This window comes from Capsella rubella, unplaced genomic scaffold (assembly GCF_000375325.1).
Source record: "Capsella rubella cultivar Monte Gargano unplaced genomic scaffold, Caprub1_0 scaffold_2, whole genome shotgun sequence".
Classification (NCBI taxonomy): domain Eukaryota; kingdom Viridiplantae; phylum Streptophyta; class Magnoliopsida; order Brassicales; family Brassicaceae; genus Capsella; species Capsella rubella.
In genome coordinates, this window is record NW_006238922.1 from 499,844 (window position 1) to 521,690 (window position 21,847).

The 21,847-nt window shown below is 35.9% G+C and overlaps 5 protein-coding genes across 7 annotated transcripts; 3 read left to right on the plus strand and 2 right to left on the minus strand.

The window, feature by feature from the left end:
* Window positions 1-34: 34 nt before the first annotated feature.
* On the plus strand, window positions 35-3,254 carry LOC17895082 (GMP synthase [glutamine-hydrolyzing]). The gene is made up of 6 exons (XM_006300381.2): window positions 35-734; window positions 1,328-1,578; window positions 1,655-2,030; window positions 2,126-2,257; window positions 2,357-2,532; window positions 2,932-3,254. Exons 1-6 carry the CDS (start codon window positions 189-191, stop codon window positions 3,053-3,055), a joined length of 1,605 nt encoding a protein of 534 aa, XP_006300443.1. The 5' UTR covers window positions 35-188; the 3' UTR covers window positions 3,056-3,254.
* Window positions 3,255-4,336: 1,082 nt separating this feature from the next.
* LOC17894080 (transcription factor EGL1) lies at window positions 4,337-7,513 on the minus strand. 2 transcript variants are annotated; one of them, XM_023787729.1, is made up of 8 exons: window positions 7,499-7,513; window positions 7,211-7,334; window positions 6,736-7,008; window positions 6,191-6,287; window positions 6,024-6,095; window positions 5,212-5,949; window positions 4,679-5,101; window positions 4,337-4,583 (listed from the first exon to the last, which is right to left on the minus strand). In XM_023787729.1, exons 2-8 carry the CDS (start codon window positions 7,327-7,329, stop codon window positions 4,512-4,514), a joined length of 1,794 nt encoding a protein of 597 aa, XP_023643497.1. In that variant the 5' UTR covers window positions 7,330-7,334; window positions 7,499-7,513; the 3' UTR covers window positions 4,337-4,511. The 2 variants fall into 2 exon arrangements, with proteins under 2 accessions (XP_023643497.1, XP_006300873.2); XM_006300811.2 differs by lacking the exon at window positions 7,499-7,513 and having other exon boundaries at window positions 7,211-7,445.
* A 4,699-nt stretch (window positions 7,514-12,212) lies between these two features.
* On the plus strand, window positions 12,213-18,930 carry LOC17894622 (kinesin-like protein KIN-14J). 2 transcript variants are annotated; one of them, XM_023787217.1, is made up of 21 exons: window positions 12,213-12,427; window positions 12,716-12,895; window positions 13,188-13,339; window positions 13,461-13,559; window positions 13,905-14,138; window positions 14,221-14,304; window positions 14,452-14,529; window positions 14,635-14,727; window positions 14,821-14,850; window positions 15,160-15,501; window positions 15,584-15,665; window positions 15,765-15,860; window positions 15,942-16,121; window positions 16,232-16,338; window positions 16,429-16,607; window positions 16,772-16,936; window positions 17,022-17,275; window positions 17,382-17,545; window positions 17,653-18,227; window positions 18,316-18,425; window positions 18,606-18,930. In XM_023787217.1, the coding sequence occupies exons 2-21, from the start codon at window positions 12,805-12,807 to the stop codon at window positions 18,665-18,667; spliced, it is 3,177 nt and encodes a 1,058-aa protein (XP_023642985.1). In that variant the 5' UTR covers window positions 12,213-12,427; window positions 12,716-12,804; the 3' UTR covers window positions 18,668-18,930. The 2 variants fall into 2 exon arrangements, with proteins under 2 accessions (XP_023642985.1, XP_006300383.1); XM_006300321.2 differs by having other exon boundaries at window positions 12,215-12,427; window positions 18,319-18,425.
* Window positions 18,931-19,035: 105 nt separating this feature from the next.
* On the minus strand, window positions 19,036-20,311 carry LOC17894802 (putative clathrin assembly protein At5g65370). The gene is made up of 2 exons (XM_006300368.2): window positions 19,730-20,311; window positions 19,036-19,643 (listed from the first exon to the last, which is right to left on the minus strand). Exons 1-2 carry the CDS (start codon window positions 20,185-20,187, stop codon window positions 19,205-19,207), a joined length of 897 nt encoding a protein of 298 aa, XP_006300430.1. The 5' UTR covers window positions 20,188-20,311; the 3' UTR covers window positions 19,036-19,204.
* An 887-nt stretch (window positions 20,312-21,198) lies between these two features.
* LOC17894158 (histone H3.2) lies at window positions 21,199-21,847 on the plus strand. Its single transcript, XM_006301198.2, has one exon. It carries the CDS (start codon window positions 21,280-21,282, stop codon window positions 21,688-21,690), a length of 411 nt encoding a protein of 136 aa, XP_006301260.2. The 5' UTR covers window positions 21,199-21,279; the 3' UTR covers window positions 21,691-21,847.

Genomic DNA, 21,847 nt, shown 5'->3' on the forward strand with positions numbered 1-21,847 from the left:
CCCAATAATTAATGACAAAAAGATATCGTCTTTCTCGTTTTTTGGGATTCAGACAAAACCCTAGTTTGCTAGTTGCTCCGACTGCATCTGTTTTTATAAGCCTCCACTTCCCGCCAAGCCTCTCTAAGCCATAAACAGTGAAAAACCCTAAATCCCTTTTTTCGCACCTAAGTTCTAAAACCCTAGTCATGGAAACGCCGACGATGAAGCCTGACACGGTTCTGATTCTTGATTACGGCTCACAATACACACATCTCATTACTCGCCGTATTCGATCTCTCAACGTCTTCTCTCTCGTAATCAGTGGAACCTCATCGCTCAAATCAATCACTAGCTATAACCCACGAGTTGTTATCCTCTCCGGTGGACCTCACTCTGTTCACGCGCGTGACGCACCGAGTTTCCCTGATGGGTTTATCGAGTGGGCTGAGTCCAACGGTGTTCCTGTTTTGGGTATTTGCTATGGGTTGCAGCTTATTGTGCAGAAGCTTGGTGGTGTTGTCGTGGAAGGAGAGAGTAAAGAGTATGGGAAAATGGAGATTGAAGTGAAGGGTAAATCTGAGATTTTTGGGTCCGAGAGTGGTGGAGAGAAGCAAATGGTTTGGATGAGTCATGGTGATGAAGCGGTCAAGCTTCCTGAAGGGTTTGAAATTGTGGCGCAGAGCGCTCAAGGAGCTGTTGCTGCTTTGGAGAATCGGAAGAAGAAGATTTATGGATTGCAGTATCATCCTGAGGTATTATAACTTGAAGAGTTTGATTTAATATCATTGGATTGGGGTTTTAGTTGACATAAGGTTTATAGATAATAAAGTCTAGATCTTTAGCATGTTAGCTGTTTATCTTATTAAATCTGAGAAGGCGTGGGAGGATTTAGTTCATGTTCTGTGACTCTGATAAGTGAAAAGTGTGAGACATTTCTTAGTTGGGAATACGATTTGACTGACATAGCTATTTGAATGGTTTATTAGTGTGATTCTAGAGGCCGAACAATCTGATATTGTATTGTAGTTTGGAGTAGAGTTTTAGTGGATTTTGGGTTTATGGATGATAAAGTTTAGATCGTTGGAATACTACCTGATGAGATTTGGGAGAATGTGGTTCATGTTCTGCGACTCTCGTATAGTTGAAAAATGAGAGACTATTTTTATAGTATCATAGTCTGGATTGGACTTTTAGTGGCTTTAGTACTTCTATTTGCAAGCACAGCTATTTTCATGTTTGGTTAGTTCATTGACTTGAGAATTACTCATAAATGTCTGTAAATGGATGTGCTGGTCAGTGTAAATTTCTAGCTTATGATGAAATGGTTTTTTGTTGGATTTTGCAGGTGACACATTCACCAAAAGGGATGGAGACACTTCGGCACTTCCTTTTTGATGTGTGTGGAGTATCTGCGGATTGGAAAATGGAGGACCTGATGGAAGAAGAGATCAAAGTGATTAACCAAACCGTTGCATCTGATGAACATGTCATTTGTGCCTTGTCAGGAGGTGTGGATTCGACTGTTGCCGCAACTCTTGTTCATAAGGCAATAGGAGATAGGCTTCATTGTGTCTTTGTTGATAATGGGCTATTAAGGTTAGAAAATAATCAATTTTCAATGTGATAAGCACTTTTTTAAATGTGCTTTTTCTGAGAATGCTCTGATTTGTAGGTATAAGGAGCAAGAACGTGTGATGGATACCTTTGAAAAAGACTTGCATTTACCTGTTACTTGTGTAGATGCGTCCGAGCGGTTTTTGAGTGAACTCAAAGGCGTTGTGGATCCCGAGGCAAAGAGAAAGATAATCGGGAAGGAGTTTATCAACATTTTTGATCAGTTTGCCCAAGAGTTGGAGAAAAAGCATGGGAAGAAGCCTGCTTTTCTAGTTCAAGGGACTCTGTACCCTGATGTGATTGAGTCGTGCCCTCCCCCAGGTACTGATAGGACTCATTCTCACACCATCAAAAGTCATCATAACGTTGGGGGACTCCCTAAAGACATGAAATTGAAGCTCATAGAACCACTCAAGCTTCTCTTCAAAGACGAGGTGTGTTACTATTGTATTTTTACTATTTTTCTTGTCTGCAACTGTTGAGTGTTTGGTTTGTGATCTTTCTCTGGATTTTTCTTTGTGCAATTAAGGTTCGGGAGCTCGGAAGAATCTTGAATGTACCTGTAGGGTTCTTGAAGCGTCACCCATTCCCTGGTCCAGGACTCGCAGTTAGAGTCTTGGGCGATGTCACCCAAGGAAACGCCCTCGAGGTTCTTCGTCAGGCGAGTGCTCTAATATCTCAACCGGATGTATAATCTTTTTTGGTTTTGCACTTGACCATTTACCAGACTTATATTTTTTTTGGTTTTTTCATCTCTCAGGTTGATGAGATTTTCATCCAATCAATCAGAGATGCAGGTCTCTACGATACAATCTGGCAAGCTTTCGCAGTGTTCTTGCCTGTAAGATCAGTTGGAGTCCAAGGTGACAAGAGAACACATTCTCATGTTGTTGCTCTTCGCGCAGTTACAAGCCAAGATGGAATGACTGCAGATTGGTATGCTTCTTACATTTCTTAATACCTTGCATATAGAACCCGTTTGTTCTTAAACTTATGATGTGAATGCTTGAGATTTTGATCTACCATGTGGTACTGTTAGGACTTAGTATATGGGTAATTAAAGTAATATACTTAGGTATTTAGGTTGGCTTCCGGTTATATTGATCAGATAGTGAAAGTTATATACTTGCCATCGTGATGCAATGCAGTATTAAAGATTCGTTATCCAAATCTGAGTCCAATAGAGGTACCTTGATTCGAAAGGATAACAATTATTTGTATAAAATCGATAGGTGTCAGTGTTTGTTGGTTAGAGTTCTTGTGGGGCAAATGCCAAAGCAAGTTTATGTAAAGTGACTTTGTACTGAGATTGACGATGTTAATACAACCTTGCAGGTTCAATTTTGAGCACAAGTTTCTGGACGATGTTTCCAGGAAAATCTGTAACAGCGTTCAAGGAGTAAACCGTGTGGTTCTAGACATTACATCAAAGCCACCTTCAACGATCGAATGGGAATAAGGAAAACATAGATTTGAGTCTTTTATTTATGGGTGTTCTGCAATTCTTCGACCATGTAAAAAAGATTATCATCAAACAAAGATGGTTATGGTGGTGATTATTATTATTATTAGTAGACATGGTTTTCTGATGAACATGAGTAATGATGATTATGTTACAAATCATTTCAAGGTAAACCTAAAGAGTAAAACTTGTGTGATATTTATACGATCAACGAAAAAAGCTCACCATTTTATTTGTTTCTTGAAGTGAAAAGACTTGAAAGTTATAACTAGAGGCAAAGAATTTAAGTTCAGTTTATACATAATATGATCGAATTCATAGGTACATGTTGTAGCTAGGTAATGAATGTAAAAACACATACACCATAGTTGTGTTTGTATATTTCTACAATATGTTTTTATTCTCTTCTGTTCTCCTTCTCCTTGCTTTTCAATAGCACTACTACTAGCATCTTTTTCTTGCCTTTTCCAGGTGCAATTTAGGAGGACATGAACAAGTGACTCCATACTGTATTAACGAAAACTCTGAAAAAAGTAAGTTAAAGTGACGTCTCCTCTCAATCGTCGGTATCCAAATCTAGTTTGTATCTTCTAAAACTCAACTTCACATATTCATGGATCTTCTTAATGCATGAGTTAATGGCCACCAAAGTCACCAACCATGCCAACCAATCTCATTAAAGAACATCCACTCTCGTTTAAATTCTGTTCCAAATCAAGAAATTATTGAACCCAAATTTCTAACGCCCTACATTATGTATTTTCAACAAAGCTAATCTGTCTTATCTAAAAATAGAGTCATTTTGATGCTACCATACCAAATCCACAAAAGGTTAGTCCAAGTCCTTATGATTACAATTCTCTTCCATTATTTTATTTTTGAAAGAAAAGTTCGAAAAAAATGTTAAAATTGGGTAACACATGTTGAAGTTCTCAGTGGCGTTAGATATGATACAATTATTTGAAATGACATTACTTCTTTTCTATAAGGCAGTGTATTTTGTGAAAACACACTTTATACCAGGCTTTTGACCACCAAATCCTATCTTTAACTTTTCTAAATATAATTTTTAATTCTTTTAAAACATCAACTTTTCTAAATATACATAAAGAATGTCTGAAATTGAGATTTAAGATGCACTAGTATGTTAAAATCTGACTATCTTATGTAACTATGATGTTTTTGGTTGAACTTTAAACTGATCACAAACTATGCATTCTTTACTTTTTACTTCTGTTCACCGCAAGTGTTTCATTTTGCATGATTTAGGTATTATAGTATGTTAAGTATTACTTCGTTATGAGCCAAAATGAGTTTGGTTTTACAAGAATTCTAAACAATTTTCCAGAAGTTCAAAAATTACTAAAGAAAAACTCGGTTAGAATCACTAAATACCGAAGGTTGGATAACCAAACCGGACAAAAAAAAAATCAATCTAATAAACCGTGAGATCTTAACATATCCATGCAACCTTTTGAAGTGCCTCTTGGATCATCCCTCTTGTGGCTATTTTTGTCCCTTTATGCTGCAATCAACATCAAACCATATAATATCAAACTTATGCTTACTCGTATTCCGGTTTAAGTAATCTAAATTATGCTAGGTAGTGAGTGACTGTACCTTGCAATTGACAGTTAAGCAGAGTAAACCGTCTCCGGTTGACGACTGGACCGAGTGAGAATCCAAGTTGAGATCACTAATCACATCCATTATCTCAAGCAATATCCCTTCTCTCCAAGCACATCTAAGCTCAATAACCACCTCGTTACCGACTGAACTGATCCTTAAGTTATCGGTTAGACCAGCATAACCCGTACTAACCGGTTCATCTTCTCCTACTACATTCACATCACTCCCCTTCCTCTTGCTGTTCATACAATTCGCTGATGCTCTTTCGTCCTCATCCTCCGGTTTCTTCCTCTTCATCATCGTCATTCGCGTCTCTGTATCCGCAGATTCTCTGCAAGACTCCAATTCTTGAACCCGTTTTTGCAGTTCTTGAAGATACTCAATCGTATCATCAAGAATTGAAACTTTATCAATCTGTAGAATCCACAATACACTCAAGATTAGTTCATTCAAAACATTATTTTTTAACATGTAAAGAACAAGTTGTTATTATACAAACAAGAAGATTTATTAGAATCGGTTACCTTGCTAATTGAAGGAATGATAGATCTCAATGTCATGAACCGTTCATTCAACTTCTCTCGTCGTTTCTTCTCGCACAACGCATGGTTCCCGGTTTCCTCTGGTGTGTCCGTTAGCAACTCTTCTTTCTTGTTCATCAGAGGAACCTCGAAGAGTATCTTCTTTATCATCTTCTGCGATGTCTCTCCCAATGTTTTCACAGATGATGATCTCTTCCACCTTGTGAAGCTAGACCTCTTATCAAAGTTTTGAAACTGCGGTCCGAGGATTAGCTGATGCGTCGTTTTGAAAATCGTCGAGATCACGCCTTGGTAATGGACATCGTCGTCCATGTTTACATGATTACCCTGTTCTTGAATCTGACCTAACCGTTGAACCGTACTCTTCCTTGGATCGCAAGCAACTCTCCCAGATGGTCCAACAAATGTCTGAGAAACACAATCGCTAGAATTAAGCGATTGGTGAACGCAGTTACTGAGTTCTTCGCCCACAAACTGCCAGCTTTGCACCTGAGACGCACCACCATCGTTGATGAACGAATCATGATCCTCTGGTTCTTGCTCAAACCCGCTTGTGGACGGTGTCGGAAATGCTTCAGTTCCAAACACTGGAATGTATTTATCATCGCTTAACGGATCAAAAACTTCTTGATAATCCGATCTCGTCGATATTGTAGGATAAGGAGGAGCTTCAAGGAACAACGTCTTCACGCATTGTATCACATTCAAGTCCTCTGTAATCTAAAATAACAAACAAACAAAAAACCAATGAAAATGACCTTTTAAGAATGTTTTGTTAGAAAATATTGGCTTACATGTTCGGTGGTGCCGATCTCAAGGACTCCTCCAAGAAACGGGAAGCAAACCACTGTCTGAAGCGAAGCACTCTTTAAAAAACCAAAACGCCACACATACAAGAAAAAGAGCGTTTTCAGTTATAGCGTTAACGTTTAAAACGGCAGAAAATTACGCACAAACTTACTTTAGCGAGAAGGGAGCGAGTAAAGACTTTGCTATCGGCGGTTTCAGCGTTACAAAGCCATATTGGTTCACCGTTGGTCAATGCTCCTCCGGGGATTCTACAGTAAATGACAGGAATACCCTTTATATCTTATAAATGCCACCACGAAAATGATGTAAGAAGATTTATTTTTCCATTATAAGTTTTAAATCGTCTAAAAAATTAGAAAATGTTATGCTTAAAAAACACTCAAAACATAGATCAATTTCGACAATTAAACTCGATCATGTCGGAGTAAGTTCCAATGGAAGACGAGAACTGAAGGCGACAAGCTAATAAAGGGTGTTCTTGTCTTTTTCATGAGACACCATTGTACTGTTTTAGTGTTTTGATATAGTTTTACATTTTTTATTCGTTTTAACTAAATACAAAAGAAATTTTTATTTTCCTAAAGTTGTAGTATTATAAAAAAATATATTCTAAAAAAGATAAGTTTACAAAAAGATTATGTGAAATGAAAGGAATATACTGTATTAAAGATGGATTATGAGGAAAGACGGAGTTACCCTTCACCGATGTTGAAGACGAAAGACATGCATACTAAATAGTACCACTCGGTGTCGGTGAGGTCTTCCGGAGAGAGTGCGGCGGCGGAAGCTCGTCGAGTGACCTGAGAGCCACCGGAAGCAGAGGATTCAGCGAGGGAGAGAGATTCGTAAAGCTCTCTAAGCTGCTCACTTCTCTCAAGACCCAACTGGTCAACTTTGACTTCAGCTGCTTGAATCGTCTTCCTCGTCTTAATGTCTCCGTTGTAATATCCATCTCCCCACTCCAACACTCTTCATTATTATTATTTTATTTTTTTAGTCAAAAAATCAAGAACACCAAAATTAGTTTAATCAAGAAACAAAGAAACAAAAAAATAAAAATCAAGAAATGTCTCGTCATGTTTCTTATGGACAGAGCCAAGAAAAGAAAGAGAAGTACTATAAAAAAAAGGTTAAATTTTAAGGATAAAGATGAGGAGATATAGTTGTGTACCCTGGTTGAGAAGGAGAGACAGACCAGAAGATTCCGTAACTCCATTGAATGTTTCGAACTGAAACTGCAAGCTGTTTCTTTAGATTTTCCGGCACTGTTCTGTTTTCTTCGGTAGTCATTGTTTCTTCATCACCATGTAACATAAAAAAGACAAAGATCAGAATTTGTATATCAAAAAAACAAAACTTTGTTGTCTTTTGAGTAAACCAGAAGACAAGAAAGAAAGAAAAAAAAGAAGAAGAAGGGGTTTTAAGGATATGAATGAGTCATGGAGTTAGTGAAATTTACATGACATTGGTTTTGGGTTTTTTTTTCCTGAGGAAGAAAGAAGAAGACAACAAAACCAAAGAATATTTAATATATTTTTAACCTTCTAAAATGGGAAATTGGATTAAATGATTTTTGTGGTTTTTGAAGTTTACTACTATTTGGTGTGGTTGAATTGAGCTTCTGAGTCTAGAGAGAAAAGGACAGTGTCCGAATCTCTTTATTAGGTGTGTCGTCTGTGTTTGTGTGTACACTGTATATTATCACAGAACACTGAATTGTTTACGAGGAATTGTACAAATAACAAATTTTAAAATTAAATGAGTGGTAAAAACAATAAACAAAAGTAGTGTGTATCTACTAACCCTTTTGAATACGGTGTTCCAAGCACCACTCTCTTTTTGGAAAATTTTAATCTTGTTTCAACAATATCAATTAGTACCATTTCTCCCACCCATACAAGTAACAAGCCAATATCGTTTTGTGAAAATGTTTATCATAATTTATGATATATGTTTAGATGAGTTTGTTCTTAACAAAAACGTTCCTAAACCCATTAATAAATCACATACGATGATAATTAAACATGATCATTGTTGAGTCTTTTATCCAACAAAAATCAATATGAAAAGAACAAATTATATAAGTATGCATGAAATGGTAACGAATTAAAACGGGAGCCATGTATACTCTAGTTTAGGAGTATCTCGACCATGAGTGAAGTAAAAACCATCTTCTCTAACGTCCCAGAAATTCTGCTTACCACCACGATGAGATAGGAAACCACCACCTTTGTATGCCCTAAAGTGTTGGTGAAAACTTTCCTGCATATGCTCTCCACCTTTACAAAATCCACAATAAGCCTTGCTCGGCAAAACACCATCATAGAAACTAAAATCGTAAGTTTCTCCAGGATTCAAATACTGGTAGCCTAAATCTTCCTTGTTCAATACACATACAAATGCAAGAACTCCACGAAGAAAGTTTTTTATGTGTACACCGTTTTTTCTCCATATTTTCGAGTCACCCAATCCAACACACGACAATACAATAACAAACAAAAAGCAAGATATGCTATATTTCATCGTGGTCATGAAATATCATGTAATCTAAAAAGCAAAAACAAAGTAATGAAGTATATGAATCTATAAGATTAAAGAAGCCAATTTATACAAATCTTTAATGTACGATCGAGGTCATGTCCATGCATTCAATTTTGCTTAACGTTTTCTTAGGTTAAAAATTTCAATGTTTTAGTGTATTATTGAAATGTTATGAATTCAATGAATGTCCATCACAAGTAACATTTATTATTACGTTACATTTATCTCATAATTACTAACTTCCTCTATAGTAATTTTCTTTGAGTTATTACTTGACTTGTATTTCCTCTATATATATTTACCTCACAATATATAAAATTCTGGAAGATCTTTTCTTTTTCCCTTTGGATAGAGCAAATGGTAATGGTGAGACACGAAGAAGGACACGAAATTAATGTTATGCTTCGAGAGGAGCTCCCCTATACAGCCAGAAAATCTTTGTGGTATATATATATTGACTAAAAATACTCTGCATGGATTAACTAAAAATTGATATACATGTTTTTTGAATATACTATTCTACATTGTTTTCGAATCTTTGGAATTACCATCGATGGTATATAATTGCTAATTAATTGTATAGTATCGAACATTTTGGAATTACCATCGATGGTATATAATTCCAAAGTAACTTCCTCTATATCGAACATATTGTATAGTATATAATTGCTAATTAATCGTCCACCTTCAATTTAATCGCACAATCTCGTAAGTTATATACGGAGTCAGACAATAAGTAATTTTTTTGGTAAGGTACTCAAACAATAAGGTTATCCTCGAGAACGACTGAAGTTTGGATCTAAAGATAATGTAAGGGGTTTATTATCGTATTTTTATTCTCCTTTTGACTTCTCTAATAGTAGGGATTAATTATAATCACGTTGTACGTGTTCAGCTATGTTGATCAAAATCACGAAAACAACAAAAAAATGATACAGTAATTAAATGAGATGATGATTAATAAAGAAGAAACCAAGAGTCATTATTATCATAAGCGACGATGTGCATGCTTTCAATAAAAAATTATCTTCGCATCTCCCAAAAAATGGTCACCCCTAACTAGGACTACTTGTCGTGTCTTTACGTTGAAAAAGAAAGTAGTAAGACATTGTTTAATTATTTCATGTATTTATTGTATGATTATGATGCACTAAAACATTAGCTATGCGTTTTATAATTAAAGATAAACATGCATTATTTATATTTTTAATTAACGGTGTTCCTCGATTGTTTTCAAAACTTTATATCAAATCAAAGTCTGTGATTTCAGTAATTTCCTAAATAGTTAAATATTCTTTGTAAATTTATTTGTTTGGTTAATAAGCTTTTTATACTTTTCCAAAAAAATTTGTCATCTAGTTTTGATTTGTACACTGTGGTTATCGTGAACACACGCAAACATTAGATTCTGTAGCTTATATAGTCTTCGCTCAAAAAGGATCACTTTGACTTTTGTGTAGTATATAGAATTTGACTACAAAAATTGTACTAATTCTACAAACTCAAAAGGAAGAAAAGACAACTAACATATAACACACTTCTTTTGCTACACATATTAGCTAGTTTAAAATATGAAATAATTTTTAAAAATAAATTTTGTTACACAATAGAAATGAAAATTTTTAAAAATATGTGAACACAAATATAAATAGAAAAATGGAAAGAGATGCTCGCATTAATGGCATGGAACAGAGTACACTGTTGATAGAAAAAAGAGCGATCGAACAGTCCATTTTTTGAGGGTCCAGTTTATTTAATTTAGCATTAATAACTTTGTCAGCGCGAGCCACTCCTCTCTTATTCTTATACATATTTGTATTCCTTCATAAATTATTAAACCAACCAAAAAATATTCATATCAAAAATTTAACTACAAGCTTTTGCTTTCTTGTTATATCGAGAGAGTCTAATAAGAAAACTCAGATTCAAAGAAAAATAGTACATTTTCACGTAATGCATGTAAAATCTTTGTCATTGTCTTATATATTGGCTTTTTTCGTAGATGTGTACAAATAATAGATTTGCATTTGAATGCACATAACACATATATACGTGTTTAAGTTAGATTCTATTCAGTAGTTTCTGTTTTTTAATTTAGCTATGTTCCATCAACCAATCATTTTTATATACCGGTGGTTAGCTAATATATAATCTACCATTGATAAAGAATCTCTAAGCTGTTGGTTAGCTAACTAAACTACAACTTATTCGTAAGCAAATTGTATTTTCCTAAGATATGTGTGTGTGTGTGTGCAAACTATTTTATTAATTTGTTTTCCATTAAATATGTGTAGTCATGGTTGTTTGATAATTAATTGGATTTCGATAAATTTATATTGCACACGTGTATGGCCAAAATATATTCTGAATTGATGATTCGATTAATATTACGACCTACTACTACTACTACACTATGATCTATATGGTGTAATTAAGCACATTGCTTTTTTTTTTTTATCACATTAAATAGTGTGTTTTTATATATATATAATAAATTGCTATTTTACTAGACCACTATTTTACACGTTCTATGGATGATCATAGTGGAGCCACGCATGAACATGGCAAATATAGAAAATATGCACATGGCTTTATACATACATTGTATACGTGTTTGTGTTCAATCCAACTTTTGTGTTGTGGTTTGGTTTAACTCTAAGCCCTCTAACAGATCCAAACTAAGATATTATTCTTTCGTTTTCATATTGACCTGGTTTTGTGATGAGACGACTGATCAACTTGATCTCGATCCTAAAACAATTTCATGAACGTACGTACACACATCTTGTTAAACCTAAATTTCATAAAATTAGTCACGTTACAATCGAGGTTAGGTTACTGTCTGAAAAAGCATAAACTATTTGATGATAAAAATCACAAAATGACTGGCGTCGGTTTGATCCTAGTTAAGGTTGGACAGATCTAGTCGTACTCTCGTACTCAGACTTAATATTTTTGCCAATGAACACCACACATCTTTACTTTTAATGGTGGAGTTTGATGTTCAATTATATGTGCATGATTATATACAAAAATCGAGCAATATATATCGAAAATTCGAGCAATAATTAATCTCTATTTTCTTCTTATGATAAACAAAACTAGATCATCTTTATTTAAAATCCAACTCAATATTTGTTTTCTTAAAATACATTTTTGTAGCATATTTGGGAACTCCTTTATACTAATTAATTTGTTTTCTTCCCTTAATTTTCGCAAACAAAACTTATAGCATACAATTTTTTTCCTCTATAAAAAATGAATAATTAAGATTATAAAAAACTTATACGCAACAAAGTTGATATTGATAAAAAAAAGATAAGATTAGACACACTCAAATTCGTTAGGCCGGGCCTTTAAATGGGCTCAAGTGGGCCTTAAAATCCAATTCCAGAAAACAATCTTAAAACAATTTGGATGTGAAAAAGCGGGAAGTTGGGGGAACCTTTATTTCTATAACGAGTGTAGGGCCCACCAAGACCATGTCTAGCGTAAAGCAAAATCAATACCAATTTTTTAATTTCCTCTTTTTTTTTTTTGTTTCCGAAGTTCGAAATCGAACCGCAATTAGCATTTTTTTTTTGTTTTTTTTTCTTTCTTTCTCGAATTCTAAAAAAATAAAATAAAAATAGAGAGAAAAAAGGGGGAAGAGTGAGCAAAATTGTGCGACTGAGAAAAATTTCGAAATTTCTTCTTTTCCGGCAAAGGGATTCAAACTTCCGCCTCCAATTTCTCGCCGTGAAATTCTTTTTTTAATAATTCGACTCTGTCGCCCGTTCTCCCGTCGTGTCTACACTCTCAAGAGAGGTTTATCTACAAGCGTCTTCTTCTCCTCATGGCGTTTTAGGTTCGTATCTGTCTTACAAAAAGCGTATATGGTTTCTTTTGGGGTTTTTTGACTGGATCTACGTGATTTTTGTTATATTTTGAGCTGAGTTCATGGGTTGATTTCTTCGACATTGTCGCTATTTGCTATGCGATATGTTGAAATGTTGGTGGGAACTAGTCTTATCTGAAATTGAAAGCATTTGATAGGCATTTTAATCATAGGAGAGGGTTACCATGGATTAGGAAGTATTTGTGTGTTTGACAATTTATATTGACAGCTTACTTCGTTGTTGGCTTACTGGTTCAGGGTCTTCTCAGTTCTCACTACTATATAATTCTGGGAGTAGCGTAATCTCTGAGTTCAACTGAGCAGTTGGCTCGAACAGGACCCCGAATATGAGTGGTGTCAATGTTCGATCAGATGGATCTAGCATTCTGAGTTTCAACGGATCAGAAAGTCGTGAAAGCATGGATGATAGTAAGAGAGGTAATGTTATCTACTCACTTGTTTCTTTCCTAACGTTTATTCAGATAATTCCTCTCATTTGTTTTGAAAGATGCAAACATGTTTTCTGAAACAATTAACTTTAAGAACTTGAGAGTGATTGGGGACTTTGGAAAGAGTACGATTATCTTGAATGGGTTTATTATTTTTTTCATATTCCAACAGAGTTATGGCATAAATGAATCATTAAGATCGTCTTTCATATTATTAGGTAAAGGGAAATGGGATGATGGTTTTTGTTCTCAATCTTTGTCTATCTTAATCTCACCCACAGGTCATCAGAGTTTGGTGGAGTGGTTAAATGAGACACTTCCTTACTTGAAGTTACCATGGGAAGCTTCAGAGGATGAACTGAGAGCATGCTTGAGGGATGGAACTGTATTGTGTAGCCTTTTAAATCAGCTTAGTCCTGGGTCTATGAGAATGGTACTTTTGAATTTTGATGACCATTTGGCTTTTATATCCGTTTTTTTTTGCTTTAAGCCTCTGGTTATGTTCTTTTTCCTTTACTTTGCAACTAGGCTCACTCTGTTTGGTTATTCTATAGGGAGGCAGCTTTGAGCCTGCTAGTATAAAAATTGAGCGGTTTCTGACTGCTATGGATGAAATGGCCCTGCCTAGGTTCGAAGTTTCAGACATAGAGCAGGTTTGTTATGTTTTCTTTGATATGATTCTTTGTTTCTGTGGAGAACAATAACATTTCTTAAATATGAAAAGACATGTTGATTTATATAGTAGTCATATAGATAAAGTAGTTGTAGAGTTGCCACTTTTGCTATAATAAATCGAAACAATTAGTTGTAGATATTTATGTCAAAGTTAGCCTCGTTTTAGACACTTCTGGGTGCAACATTTTTGTAATCATCGCTATTGTCTGATTTGCTATTTTGATGATAAGATTGCATGATTTCTGCTCCCATATCTTTTCTTTCTCTACCTTGTCTTGTGTTTCTCTATTGAGTTATGACTCCTAATATAATATAAAAAACAGGGGGATATGGTGCCAGTTTTACAGTCCCTCAAGGCGCTTAAAGCAAGTTTTTCCGATGGTAGTTATGATAAGAATTCACTATCTGCAAGGAGGAGATGGAGCCTGCCAGAGGATCACTCAGATTCAAGAGGGGATGAGCGCAATTTTACTGATAGATTCCAGTCGAAGGAAGGATCTGAGATTGATATATCTGATGATAAAATTTCCGAATTACTAAAATCAAACAGTTTACGAGTAAAGTTTTCTTACATGTCAACTGTGTCCAACCTTTTAACTACTACCTCTGTTTCTGATTCAAATTGCATTTTCTTGGCAGAATGCTCCGACTAGGTCACTGTTTGACATGCTGGATAAGCTTCTTGATGAGAGCATGACGAAAATGAATGGGCATGTGTCTCATGTAAGCAAAAGACTGAGCTTCTCTATTCTCATAACACCCTTCTATTGATTCATGTTATCTGTATTTGCTAAGATTTTCATTCCTTAGTTCATTGAAGATCTCTTATACTCCATCATGCTTTTCCTTTTTTTCTCGTGTGTTGTTCAGGCTATGGCATCTCTCTTGAGCGCACTTGTCCAAGTGATTGAACAGAGAATCTCAAATCAAGCTGATAACCTAAAGAACGTAAGATCACCTAAGGCAATTCTTACTTGAATTTTTCCCGTGATGTACATATCATCCTTCTGAGGTCTGACCAAGTCATGGAATATGCTTATGAAACTGGTGCAGCAAAATATACTCTTTAGGGTACGTGAAGAAAAATACAGGTCGAGAATAAAAGTCTTAGAAACCTTGGCAGCTGGGACAACAAAGGAAAACGAGGTACTATTTTCTCTGGTTCCAGTATTTCTCTTCAATTTATTTATTTTTCGAATACTGAATACTGATTGGTATTGCTATTTTTCGTTGTTGTAGATTGTTACGAACTGTATGGAGCATATAAAGGTAATTGATATAATATATATCACCTCCTTCATGCATATTTTGCTTTTAGTTTCGTAGTTTCGTTCTTGCATCTGGAAAAGTTAATTTATATTAGGCACATAATTTTGTATATATTACCTGTGGAATATAACCTCTAGACCAATTCTAAATTTCGATCAAGGTTCAGTCTGAGAGATCCTATCATAAAACTATTGTGTGTTGCGCCTCATACTTAATATTGCGACTTCTTACATCATTTTCCATTTGGCTTGTGTAATAGATTTGCTTACACAGATTTATAATGGTTGTATTTGCGGTTGTGCTCTGTAGCTGGAGAAAACCAGAATAGAAGAGAGAGAACGGTCAGAAGAAAAAGATGTAGTGAGACTGAGAAAGGAAAAAGAGCGCAGTGATGCTGAGATTCGCAAGCTGAAGCAGGAACTCAAAGTAGTGAAAGAGACACATGAAAACCAATGCTTGGATTTAGAAGCAAAAGCACAACAAACTAGAGAGGAGTTGGAGAAGAAGTTAAAAGATGCTGAGTTACATGTTGTAGATTCAAGTAGGAAGGTGAAAGAACTTGAGAAGTTGTGCCAATCTAAATCTCAAAGATGGGAGAAAAAAGAATGCATGTATCAAAAATTTATAGACAACCATTCTGGAGCATTGCAGGTTGACTTTATAGATAGTATTTGTTAACGTTGGTTACCGATGGTAGTTATTTAGATGATATAGAATCTGTGAACTTTTGCAGGAGCTGAATGCTACTTCCTTGTCTATGAAACATGAAGTATTAATAACACAGAGGAAATACTTTGAGGATCTAAATTACTACGGTAAGATTCTTTGCTGTCACTAATTTTCTACCATTGCTTGGTCTAAATGAATTTTTTATTTCAGAGTACATGGGTTCTTATTTATAGTAATTCTCCTAGGTTTGAAGCTCAAAGGAGTGGCTGATGCAGCCAAAAATTACCATGTGGTCCTTGAAGAAAATCGAAGACTCTACAATGAAGTGCAAGAATTGAAAGGTAAAACTCTTTTAGTCAATGTACGGTGTTTGTAAAAGACCGTTCCAAGAAATGATTTTTGTTCTTTCTTTTGTTATCTAGGAAATATTAGAGTCTATTGTCGGATAAGACCATTCCTTCCAGGGCAAAACAATAGACAAACAACTATAGAATACACTGGTGAGAATGGTGAATTGGTGGTTGCGAATCCCTTTAAGCAAGGGAAAGATAGCCATAGGTTATTCAAATTCAACAAAGTTTTCGGTCAAGCAGCAACTCAAGGTTAAAATTTCTCTCCCTGTTATGCATTTAGCTAGGTCAATTGGTTGAGGCATCCATATAGAATATACTTATTTATCTCCTGCATCGGTTTTTTTTTTTAATAATTGCAGAGGAGGTTTTCCTAGATACTCGACCATTAATTCGATCAATTCTAGATGGCTACAATGTTTGCATATTTGCCTATGGTCAGACGGGTTCTGGTAAAACTTATACAATGGTAAATGACAAGCTTAATTTTGTTAATACTTTGCTTTAGCCAAGGATTTTAAGTTTTTCTAACAGACATATTTCTCTTTTGCTAACACAGAGTGGGCCAAGCATCACTTCAAAAGAAGATTGGGGTGTCAATTATAGAGCTCTGAATGATTTGTTTCTCTTAACTCAGAGTAGACAAAACACTGTCATGTATGAAGTTGGTGTTCAAATGGTGGAGATATATAACGAGCAAGTTCGTGACATACTTTCAGATGGGGGCTCCAATCGAAGATATCCTTCCCTAGTCTAATTTTGTAACTAAACTTTTTTTGGAATAGGTAGATTCATGCAGATACATTTGCTGGTCCATAGGGAAATTGGTATTGGTCTAGTGCTCTTAGGTTTTACTAATGTTTTGTAGTTGCGTTCAAACAAAAATTCCTTAACTTGCATACATTAGGGATTTGGAATACCGCCTTACCAAATGGGCTAGCAGTCCCTGATGCAAGCATGCATTGTGTGAGATCAACTGAAGATGTGCTTGAGCTGATGAATATTGGACTAATGAATAGAACCGTAGGTGCTACAGCTCTTAATGAAAGAAGCAGTAGATCACACTGGTTTGTATACTTTATCCCTGAAATTTTATTTTCTACCTTTTGTTATTGTCTAAATATAACAAAAAATGTTGGCTATTATCTGCAGTGTTCTTTCAGTTCATGTACGTGGTGTCGATGTGGAAACCGACTCAGTTTTGCGGGGTAGTTTACATTTAGTTGATCTTGCTGGAAGTGAAAGGGTTGATCGCTCTGAGGCAACCGGAGAGAGACTCAAGGAAGCTCAGCATATAAACAAATCACTGTCAGCCCTTGGTGATGTCATCTTTGCTTTAGCACACAAGAACCCTCACGTTCCGTACAGAAACAGCAAATTGACTCAAGTCCTTCAAAGTTCCTTGGGTACTCCATTATCACTCTTTGAAGATTGCACTGAGATATTGGTTATATCTATTGCATAAAACTGTCTTTTGGTTGGCTCCCTTAACTTTTCTCTCTTGTTTCTTAGGAGGACAAGCCAAAACTCTTATGTTTGTTCAAGTCAATCCTGATGGAGACTCATATGCTGAGACCGTAAGCACATTGAAATTCGCGGAAAGGGTTTCTGGTGTGGAGTTAGGTGCTGCAAAAAGTAATAAAGAGGGTCGAGATGTAAGACAACTCATGGAACAGGTTTGTATTTTCTTTTCTTTTTTTTTCTGTCTCTCTGAAGATTTAATTTTGGCTACTGAAAGTTAAAGAGAACAAAAGTATTATCTTGCTGTTGCTTGATATAACAGGTATCGAATTTGAAGGATGTAATTGCTAAAAAGGACGAAGAACTTCAAAATTTTCAGAAGTCGACAGTCCTGAAACGTGGTTTAAGCAATTTAAGGTTGGTGGGACCTTCATCACCTAGACGACATTCTATTGGAGCTTCACCAAATTCTCGTCGAGGAAAGCCCTCTCGTTTATTTGGAAGAGGAACCTCAGATGTTGACAACTGCTCAGAATATAGTAGCAAGCATTCTGATTCTGGTTCACAGCATTCATCAGATGAACGTGAACATCGAAAGGATTCTCACCAACCATCTAAATTTTCTGGTGGGGCAAAAGGAATTGATTTTGATGATGAAGATGTTGAACTCGTAGGCCTTGCAGATGCAGATTCTGAGGAAAGACTGAGTGATATCTCTGACAGCTGTCTTTCAATGGGAACAGAAACTGATGGATCTATAGGCAGTGCAGTGGAGTTGACTCTTTTTCCTGAAACCACTAAGCCTCTTGAAATAACCGAACGACCTGAAGCACAAATGACCTCTGAGAAACCTGAGAAATCTGTAAAAATGGGGAAAGCTGCTGACCCAAAAGACAGGTTAGTATCATCTACTAGCACACATTAATAGAACAATCTGAATGCATATACAGATTCTTATAGTTGTTTTGTTTTGGGATTTCAAAAGCAGAAGTAATATTCCATCAAAGATTCCGAAGCAGACCATGAAACCACCAGGCCAAACCAGACCTTCTCGTCTGTCAATTACCACTAGCTCCTCCTCAAAGGCCTTAACAGGTAATGTCTCTATACATCAACTCTTTGACTAGTGTCCTAGAAACCAAATCAGTCTGCCTCTTCTTACATTCATATCAGGCTCTAATCACAGCATGCTTAGATTTCTATGAAAGATCATATGAAGTAGATGCTTGCTCTCGCGTAGGATCTTTAATGCCATATCTTGTTGATTTGCCTCAGGTGCTAAAAGACCAACAATTAGCACTTCGTCTTCAGCGAAACCACTCAACAGAAGGCGGTGAAGACACAAGATTCATCCATCCTGAGGGATTGAATGAAAGACGAAGATTTGAGCTGATGGTGTTTGATAACTAATTGTGTAACTAAGCATATGATGGATGATTGCCATTTGTTCTTCTTTGTTAACCTAATCCCAACAAACACCTAAACTAAGTTTTCTTAGTGTTAACTTAATCCTGTCCACGTAACAGATAGAGGTTTTCTATATGATTCTAGTGTATCGATATGGAATTAACGGGAAAATGCTCAGATGAGTTAAGATCAACCACCTAATGTTAAGCAATAAGCACCAACATAGCAGGTTTGCTCTGTATCTGAATGGACCATCATCTTTATAAATTTGTTATATATTTATCATATATTATACATATAGTAATCCAATTCCTGAAAATTTATATGCATGGAATCGACTATAGTCATGTAAAATAACAAATGCCATAGAGACGAATACCACCAGGATTACGGACTAAGCTATGCCAATAAATACATAAAATTTTCTTACTAACTGAACTGGACCGGACTGGTTTTTTATCTAAACGTTACATATCTTTCAATTTCGATACCAAACACCAAAAATCTTCAACCAAATATTTGCTTCGCCAAGAAAACTCGCTCAAACAGTCCTTACACTGTTCAAGCCTCTCCAAAACCGGAACCAACTCGTACGGTTTAGCAACTCTCTCGGTCAATTCCTCGAACCGTATCTTCATCAGTCTCATGACGGAGAAGTAGTCTTGTACCATTAGTTCTATCATATGGACAACGATCATGTTGAGTTTCGATTTCGGAGCTTCTGGTCTCTCACTTATACGTTCGAATAGATCCACTAAGAAATCAACTTGTTTGAAAATGCAATCGGTTGTGTAAGACGAGACTCGTTGAGTTTCTAAACGCTTATCTTCCGACCTATCTTTTATGTTTGGTGTAACGCCTAACGCCTCCGCAATTATTAAGTAACAATCTAGATATTGTTTGTACCTATTCAAAACACCATTTTAATCATATCAATTATTTTTAAGTCTCTCAGCCAAAACTGTAACGTAAAAAATATATAATAATCTTACCAAAGAACCCAAGGAGACAACTCTCTAGTAAAACGAGATGAATATACATTAAGATCATTCAATTTAAGATTACTCCCTCCTTGATTATAGATCAAAGCACGGTGACTATTATTATTACTGTCACGGCCGAGACTATCTTCTCCATTGTACACATATTCCGATTTAATCATCTTATGGAGAAGAATGAGACATTTAGCAGCCACGCACACGTCCGTTGTCACACGCAGCCTCTGTAAGATGGCAGCGACGGTATCAGGACCGTAACACGTGTCAGCAGTGGATTGGAGGAAAGCGACGTACTTGTCCGAAGGTGGTTTCTGTGAGGTGTGAGACGTGGCTTTTAAGAGAGCTACGTCGATGGTTTTGGCATTCTCCGAGCCACACAAATGAACCATGTTGAGTTTCATTTGCGATGCTTCGTCTTTCAGTTTGCCACCCAAGGTTGTGAGTTTGCCCATTTCGAAATATAGTTAGTCTTTTTGTCTTAGGTCGTTGACTAGTTTATTCTATCATTCAATTGTGTTTGAAGCTTCTGTAGCAATGTTGGCTTTTGCTTTTATAATGTTTTGAAAACGTGTATTTTTGGTTAATTAATGGTTGGGTAAGATCATCAAAAATGTTCTTATCTTCATAATCATCTCTTTCACATGCAATCCAGATTGACTACTAATCTTGGTTTTAAATCATATATCTCCATTTTGAAAATTAAATAAACGTGGATTTTGTTTTTTGTTTTTACATTAAGTGAATTATATTCACATCATAAGTACTTTATTTGTGATAGTAACACATATTATTAAAATTTATCATATCAAGAAATTGACTCATCTTTCTATCTTTTTTGTATTTTTTTTGGATTTGATATAAATCTCGTGTAGTACAACAATACAATACATCTTTTTACAACAGTATCAACTACTAATAAGTTTGATAAATAGCTTTAAAATGGTACACAAATAAACAATTTAATAGCTTTAAAGCGTGGTTTTACACAATTTCACGCGTTGTGGTGTTATTACTTATTAATGTGCATCAATGACATTACTTCTCAATTAATATTGTCTAATGTACCAATCCATAAGTATTTAGTCTCAAAATCACCAAATATTCAAAGTTTAAAGGCAACATAAAGGTAAATAAAAGTGAAACTGAAGTCCTTTGTGGACTGCCGATAGCTTAACGGGCCCTAAACCCAGACTACAACGTGGGCTTTTTATTTATTAACAGAGGTCCTCTTTTATTTGTTTAGGTTCCAAATTTTAGCAAAAAATTCAAAAGACGCGCCTAAACTAAAAAAACTAAAAAAGTGAGAAGGTTGGGCGGGGTAATCTGATTGGTTGTTTTAGATATGACGCGGATCACTAAACTTCAATCAATCACAACCGTTGAAAAAACAAAAGATCTAACGAACGAAAACAAATGATTCCTTCACTATAAAAGCCAAACCAGTCTCTACGTTCTTCTCATCGTCTTCTCAATCAAATCTCTCTCTCGAATCCTTAAAGCAAATTTTCAAAACTTTCTCTTCGTTTCGAATTTACTCAAAAGAAATGGCTCGTACCAAGCAGACGGCAAGGAAATCCACCGGAGGAAAAGCCCCAAGGAAGCAACTGGCGACAAAAGCGGCGAGGAAATCAGCTCCGGCGACCGGAGGAGTGAAGAAGCCACACAGATTCCGTCCCGGAACCGTTGCGCTAAGAGAGATCAGGAAGTATCAGAAGAGCACTGAACTTCTGATCCGCAAGCTTCCGTTCCAGCGTTTGGTCCGTGAGATCGCTCAGGATTTCAAAACGGATCTGCGTTTCCAGAGCAGCGCCGTCGCAGCTCTCCAGGAAGCGGCGGAGGCTTACCTCGTTGGTTTGTTTGAAGACACCAATCTCTGTGCGATTCACGCTAAGAGAGTCACCATCATGCCTAAGGATATTCAGCTGGCGAGGAGAATCAGAGGCGAGAGAGCTTGAAGAAGAAGAGACTAGATCTGTGATCGAATCGTTTTCTGCTATATGTCTTATCTTATGTATATCTTTTGTTTTCTCTAATTTCGTGTTCCTAGAGTTTGATTAGGTCTTCTTGCGTTTATGTTGTTCGATGAAATGCCTCAATGAGTTTTAAATCAAA